At 40.5% G+C, this 7,198-nt stretch overlaps 2 protein-coding genes across 2 annotated transcripts in view; both read left to right on the plus strand.

Moving 5' to 3' along the window:
- Nucleotides 1-4,625, plus strand: part of BRIX1 (BRX1, biogenesis of ribosomes, homolog (S. cerevisiae)) — a 5,607-nt gene extending 982 nt beyond the window's left edge. The window contains exons 2-10 of the mRNA XM_009318461.1: nt 721-832; nt 1,229-1,272; nt 2,007-2,077; nt 2,460-2,509; nt 2,608-2,681; nt 2,778-2,828; nt 3,127-3,228; nt 3,779-3,907; nt 4,223-4,625. Coding sequence (XP_009316736.1) covers nt 721-832; nt 1,229-1,272; nt 2,007-2,077; nt 2,460-2,509; nt 2,608-2,681; nt 2,778-2,828; nt 3,127-3,228; nt 3,779-3,907; nt 4,223-4,492 — 903 coding nt within the window. The 3' untranslated portion in view covers nt 4,493-4,625. The remainder of the gene's footprint in view (nt 1-720; nt 833-1,228; nt 1,273-2,006; nt 2,078-2,459; nt 2,510-2,607; nt 2,682-2,777; nt 2,829-3,126; nt 3,229-3,778; nt 3,908-4,222) is intronic.
- Nucleotides 4,626-7,122: 2,497 nt separating this feature from the next.
- DNAJC21 (DnaJ (Hsp40) homolog, subfamily C, member 21) overlaps nt 7,123-7,198 on the plus strand; it is a 13,946-nt gene continuing 13,870 nt past the window's right edge. Inside the window, exon 1 of the mRNA XM_009318462.1 lies at nt 7,123-7,168. Within this exon, the coding sequence (XP_009316737.1) occupies nt 7,123-7,168 (46 nt within the window). The remainder of the gene's footprint in view (nt 7,169-7,198) is intronic.

The following is a 7,198-nucleotide window of genomic DNA, read 5'->3' on the forward strand; positions in this document are numbered from 1 at the left end:
TGCTCCCGGGGCTGGGGTGCCGGGGCTCGGGGCGCCTGGGGGGAACCCAGCTGCTAAGCGAGGATAGGGATAATCCTAGCACAAAAGTGACGTGCGGCGGAATGTTGTTTCTGTGAAAACAGGCGAAGAGCATTATTCTGGTCAACGTAAATGAATTGTACGGCCTTAATCTCAAAAGTATTTTAGAGAGTTGGGTAATTCTGCTATATGCAAAGGATATGTGGAAGTTATGCCCGTTTCATTCAGGAATCGTCCTGAGAAGGCTTCGATAATTGCCTCGTAGTTTGCTTAAAACAAAAACAAAAAGCAGCACGTTGAAGTCTGAGGTCTCGTCACATGCTCGTCTGTAGGAAAAGCTGAATTGTGCTCTGAGACTGTAGCTCAGGTCATTTTTCAGGGAAGGAAGGATGTCTTTTGCAAATAAGTATTGCATAGGGCTTTCTTAATACTTAGGTGTTTTGTATGAGTGAAAGGCTTTATGTAGGAACATACTGAAGCAGGCTGGATGACACTTCATGTAAAAACTTACGACCCTGTGTTCTGTAGGAAAGTCAGCACTCTTGCCGAGAGAGTGATTCTGTGTGGATGGGGAGATAACGTTAATAACAAATGTTCTGTGTTTTGCTGTAGTTACAGTTCAAACGTTTATTGTTGCTGTGCTGTAGTAGTTTTAAGGCTAGAAACTTCCTTTCCCTGCTTAACCTTTGTGTCTTTTCCTAGGGTAAATGGAAAAACAAGGAGCGAGTGCTTATTTTCTCTTCTCGTGGAATTAATTTCAGAACAAGGCACCTAATGCAAGACTTAAGAACATTGATGCCTCACTCTAAAGCAGGTAGGGTTAGACATCATCCCTAACTTATATTTTCAGAGTAGTTTTAAACCAAGAACTCCTAACAACCTGTTCTTTTTGAAAATGTGGCACATAACTGTTTCGATGAAACTTTTATCTTAAACAAACACCAAACCTCTTTTGAGCAAACAAATACAGTCACTGTCGTTGTATCTTAATATTTTCTGGGAAATTACTCCTATGGCCTCAGTCCTGTAAGTGCCCAGACACTTTTGTTGCTATGTTTATTTATTGCATAACATGGCTGAAACAGCTTGATAGTTATTTTTAGTCTTTCATTTATAACCAGTAAAATTTTTGCAAAAGGACTGACTCTTAAAAGAACTTCTTGTGTTGAATTGGTTTTCTAGCCTTCTAAATGTTGTTCTTGTCTTCCAGATACTAAAATGGACCGTAAAGACCAGTTGTTTGTAATTAATGAGGTAATCCACGATTTAACTAGTGCTTCTTTTTTATTTTCTCTGGAAATTCAATGTGCAAGAGAAAAGGGCAACCGAGTTGGAAGGATCTCATACTAGTTATAGGAGTTGTATACCTTCATAGATTAAAATTAGGTATTCAAAAAGTGCTCATGTTAAAACAGGAAGTTGACTTTTGATTAATAAAACCAAAATGAAACCTTTAATTAAACATAGACTTTCGTCGTGAAGAAATAAACCGGAATGTGCCTTTCTGTATAGGTGACGGGTGTATTGCAGTTTATACTTGAAGCAAGCAGGGAACAAATATGCAGCCAGGCCAAACAATGTAGTAGGACATTGGTAGTTCTGAAACTAGAACCTAATGTCACAGCTCCTGCTCTGATGTTTATGTCCTGGAGAGCTTATTGGATTGCTTGTAGCTTTAGTAAAGTTATTACTCCTGGTAATAAATACGTGACATTTTTCAACATAACAAGTGCTTCAACTTAAGTCTGGGGATCGGTAGGTGTAATTCATTAAGACAAGACCTTTGCTTTTGATACTCCTGGCAATAAATACGTGACACTTTTCAACATAACAAGTGCTTCAACTTAGTAGGTGTAATTCATTAAGACAAGACCTTTGCTTTTGAACTTATATTTTGGAGGGGGGAAGATAATTAGAGATTAATGTGGAAAGTTTTTGAAGATGTCTTCAGAGTTTTGTAAACAGCTAATTTGGCTTGTCTTGTGTAGGTGTGTGAAATGAAAAACTGCAATAAGTGCATCTTTTTTGAAGCCAAAAAGAAACAGGATCTCTATATGTGGTAAGGAAATGTTATGTTTTCTTACATTTCCATATATAGCTGGGGATGCTTCCATTCTATCTAAAGTTTCTTACTGTAATAGTGAAGATGCATGAAATAGTGTTGCTTAGTTAAGTCTGTACTAATCGTGCACTTCTGTGGGTAGTGCAAGTTCAGAATGCGTGACCAGCTTTTGTAGACTGTTTACAGAAGCATTTTACAAAGTTGTTTAGAAAGCATGTGTTTATAAGTATGTTAAAGGAAATCAATAATGCTATAAAAGCAACTGAAATTACTTCAATACAGAAATAACCGGTTGGAGTGTACTGTAGAAATTCAGCATACCTTCTGGCTGCTGTTAACGTTTATCTTTTCTCTCTTCCCCACTACCTGTCTTCTGCAGGCTTTCAAATACACCGCAGGGACCGTCAGCTAAATTCTTAGTGCAGAACGGTAAGTTGGTTGACATTATTGTGTTTGGACTCTTGCTTTCTTATCTGTACAGTTTTCTGTAAGTACTAAAATGATCTTTTTAAAAAAAATCACTGTAGTTCACACACTGGCTGAATTGAAGATGACAGGAAACTGCCTAAGGGGCTCACGGCCCCTTTTGTCTTTTGATCCAGTAAGTATAGGTTTTATTTCGTTGAGTATGCTTTTGTTTTCTTTGCATGACTATTGTGTTTAGCTTTGTATGTAAAATTACATTTTTTCTTTGTAGACATTTGACAAGGAGCCACACTATGCCCTGCTGAAAGAATTGTTTATTCAGGTCGGTCTGTAGTTCTGCTGTCCAGTGTTTCTTCCTCATTGGAAATGTTCTTTGGCAACGTATTTAAAAATCTCAAGGTTTTTTTTAAGTAGTAGTTTTACACTTCTGAACTTGCAAAAAAATCTTCAAAGGATTAGGGTCATGTGCTTAAAATCATTGGGACACTTGTTCTTAAGTCTTGAGTTTTGAAATGTAACCTGGGATCGGGATTGTAGTAAATTAAAATTAATTAAAAATAAGCCATTTACGTTTGGCCTCTTAAATTACAGATATTTAGAAGTACTGCCTTTTATTACAGATATTTAGTACACCACAGTATCACCCCAAAAGCCAGCCTTTTGTAGATCATGTTTTCACCTTCACCGTTACAGACGAGAGGATCTGGTTTCGGAATTACCAGGTTAGTGGTCTCTTAGCTCTTTGAGAGGAGCTCAGTGGAGTAGTCTCATCAAATCCATTAATTACAATAAAATGAGAAGAGTCATTATTATCAGGATATGCCAACACCTAGTGCTTGCACAAAGTAATTTCAGTGTCTTAAAATGACATCTTCTCCTGTATCTCTGGAGAGAGATGGTTTAAGTTCTGTGTACTTCAACTTGCATTCTGTTAGTTGTGATTCTGTGATGGTTGTCTCGGTAATGGGAAGCACTAGCAAAAGCCTAAGCTTTGCTTGCCTTTTAATCTTACTTGCTGCTTTGACCCAAAGCGTGCTGGAGCTTACTTTCTAAAGGAGGAATTCGCAAATACCTAGAACTCTCCAAGTGCTTGCTTGCACCTGAAAGAACTGCTTGATACACAGAATTGTGTTTATACAAGTCTAGCTTATGAGCTTCAGCGGCATCGTATCTTGGATTCAAATTCACTTGTGTATCGCTGTATGCAAGCTGCCTACAAGGTCATACACTTTGATTTGATCCATGAGAAATGGAGTATTCTTCTCATTGCAGATAATAGAGGAAGATGCATCTCTAGTAGAAATTGGGCCTCGTTTTGTCCTGAACCTCATAAAAATCTTCCAAGGTAGCTTTGGAGGACCAACTCTGTATGAAAATCCCCATTACCAGTCCCCAAATATGGTAAGCAGTTTTGTCTTTGTCTTCTCTTTTATTTAGCAACTAATTTGAAAACCGATCTTGCAGTCTGTCTGTGCAGGAGAATCATGTATGCCTTTCCCTGGGACCCTTTGTAGAAAAGAGTGCCCTAACTGATCACGATTTGAGAACAGGGTAATTTTGTAAAAATTGAATGAATGCAAAATTCATGTCACTGAAACGATTGCATTACACTGAGGATTTTGACAAGCAGAGAAATTATGCCTGTTTCTTTAATACCTGATTTTGTCCATCTTGCTTATTTGAAACCTGTTGTAATTTAAATTCTTATTTTTATAGCATCGACGGCTGATAAGATTGTCAGTGGCAGCTAAGTTCAGAGAGAAACAGCAAGTGAAGGAAGTACAAAAGATTAAGAAAAAAGGGAGTAAGGTGCTTATTGAAGAAGATCCCACCGAAGTGGTCTTTGAAACTCCAGCTGAAGAAAAGCCAGTAGAAATACAGCTCGTGAAACCAGAGTCAAAGCCAATTGTTAAAGATAAAAAGAAGCCACGCAAAATTCAGAGGAAGAAGCAAAAAAAGCTTTTCAGAACCGAAGCATCAGCATAAATGTTACAAGTGATGAAACTAGTTATATTGACATAATATTGTAAATACTTGTTTTTATGGGCAAAACTAACTGGACTTCAGTTTTAAGTAAACAAAATACCAATTTCTTTATTAGGATTGAGTTTGCACTCTTTTATTGTCTTCCTCTCCTTGAGAGGATTCTGGGTTTTGAAAAACAACATGGCAACAGAGAAAGGGGAATAAGACACTCCAAATATTTCTGCTTTTGAGAATTGGCCTCTGAGACTTTAATATCTCTGGGAGACAACTCACTGTAACATGTACAAGGAATAAAAATAACTGGGTGGTCATTGATGCTTGTTATGAACTGGCATTCAGAAGTCAGCTTTCCTAGTCTAACACCAGTAGAAAATACTTTAAAAAGTTTTAACTTTATAGGAATTCGCTCTTGGGGAGCATTGTTAATTTTTTCACCTCATAATCCCTCAGGAATGCAAAGGGTTATGGCCTCTTACTTGCTTTTTTTTATTAATAGTAAAAAAGCTGCTACTTTTGCCTGTGGTAGCTCCTGTACCTAATCAGGTTCTTAGGACCTGAAACGTAGCTGTGGGGAGAAACAGGCTAACTTATGATTCTAGCCCTTAATACCAAATTCATTGCAAGTTCCCTGAAGGCAAGAGGTGCCTGCTACCTGTGACTGCGTATAAAAACCGTACACCTACAGTAGCCTGAAATGGAATTGCCCGTGATTCTCTGTTACTGCAGTAGTGCTTAAAAGCAATGATTATGTTTAACAGAATTCCATGTTTTTATACGCTTACACATGCAAGCAATTTTTTTTTTAAATGCTGTCCTCTTGGTTCAATTGTATGTGTTGTTTTAGGTTTTGTTTTTCAAAGTAGAGTGAGTCCATACAGATTTTTCCATATAAAATTGGCAAATGAGCTTCCAATATTGCTTAAAAGTCATTACAACCAAAAGCCTTGATTTTGCTCATGGAGATAATGTCTGTACTTTAAATGCAGCAGAGTTCATTGCACACTGATGAGTAGCAGAAAGTCCAGAGTTTGGTTCAATGTATTTCATGCCCAGACAGTTAACATTGCCTCAGAGCTGCAGCATGAGGTCAGCTTTAATTTGGGGCTGTACTTTCAATAAGCTTTTAGGAAATTACTGTCTGCGAGTTAAATGAGTCACTATGTTCATAAGTTATTAGCTGGGGAAAGCAGCGTACAACTATTCTCTCACAGAAGGTATAATGGCATCAGCCTCCAACCAGACTAAAAAATTTCAACCATAATTGGGTGAGAGTTTCTCTACAGTGCTCAGCAAAAGTCTGATTCCAATAAACTTTTTCTTGACTGATATTAGCAAATAGTTACAGACCTCTCTGGGGCTATTTCTTAATTACCTTTCTTTAATCTGCTTTCCAGTTCCAGATGTCATGACCTGGTTCGTCCACTAACTGGTGCTGTCTCCCTGTCTGCCCCCCCCCAGCTTCTCTGTGTTTCAAGGTCTTGCTCATGCCCTGTTCCCATTTGTTTCCTCAGTTGGTTTCAGCCTTTGGCATCACAAGAGGACGCTGACCTATTAAGCACTAAATTTTATCCCACTTGGTAGGGCAAGGGAAATTCAGTGTCACCTCTGTAACGAGGTGGCCTGTGTGCCATCTGATTGGAAGGACTAGTGAATACAGGCATCTGCTCAGTTCATGTAGTCTAATACAGACAAACATAGAATATTTCAAGTTGGAGTAGAATATTTCAAGTTGGAAGTAACCTATAAGGATCATCAAGTCCAACTCCCTGCTCCTTGCAGGACTGCCTGAAACTAAACCATATGACTAAAAGCGTTGTCCAGATGCTGCTTGAGCTCTGACAGGCTTGGTGCCGTGACCACTTCCCTGGGGAGCCTGTTCCAGGGATCGACCCTCTTGGTGAAGAACCTTTTCCTAATGTCCAACCTGAACTTCCCCTGACGCAGCTTCATTCCATTTCCTTGTGTCCTGTCTCTGGTCACCAGAGAGAGATCAGCACCTCCCCCTCCGCTGCCCTCCATGAGGAAGGTGTGGACTGCCATGAGGGCACCCCTCAGCCTTCTCTTCTGCAAGCTGAACAAGCCAAGCGACCTCAGCCGCTCCTCCTAAGTCTTGCCCTCGAGGCCTTTCACCATCTTGGTCGCCCTCCTCTGGACACACTCTGACAGTCTGACGTCCTTCTTACTTGAGGCACCCAAACCTGCACACAGCACACGAGGTGGGGCCGCACCAGTGCAGTGCAGAGTGGGACAATCACCTCCCTTGACCGGCTAGCTACGCTGTGCTCGACGCACCCCGGGGCACTGTTGGCCCTTTTGGCTGCCAGAGCACACGGTTGACTCATATTCAACTTGCCGTCAGCCCAGACCCCCAGATCTCGTCGTCTAAACCAAAGCTCAGCTCGTGCAGTGCCAGCTGATAAACGTCTCATCTATGGAAAAAGGTGGCTTGGGCCAAACCTGAGACCTCTGAGGAGCACAGGTGTCAAAAAAAAAAGTTAACACTGATAACCTGAGGCATGGGAGTTGCCTTGGCTGTACCTCCGAGCTCCCGAGCGCTCACAGAAATTCCAGCACAAGGCGTTTGGTTATTTGACATCGGGTGACCGTAGGACCAAAATCCGGCAGTACGGATGGGGACAGCAGCCTCCCCGTCTTTCTCCTTCGGCCACCAGCCGGGTGACACAACGCGCCCGCCAGCCTCGCTCG

This window comes from Pygoscelis adeliae, unplaced genomic scaffold, assembly GCF_000699105.1.
Source record: "Pygoscelis adeliae isolate BGI_AS28 unplaced genomic scaffold, ASM69910v1 Scaffold272, whole genome shotgun sequence".
In the NCBI taxonomy this organism is placed as follows: Eukaryota; Metazoa; Chordata; class Aves; order Sphenisciformes; family Spheniscidae; genus Pygoscelis; species Pygoscelis adeliae.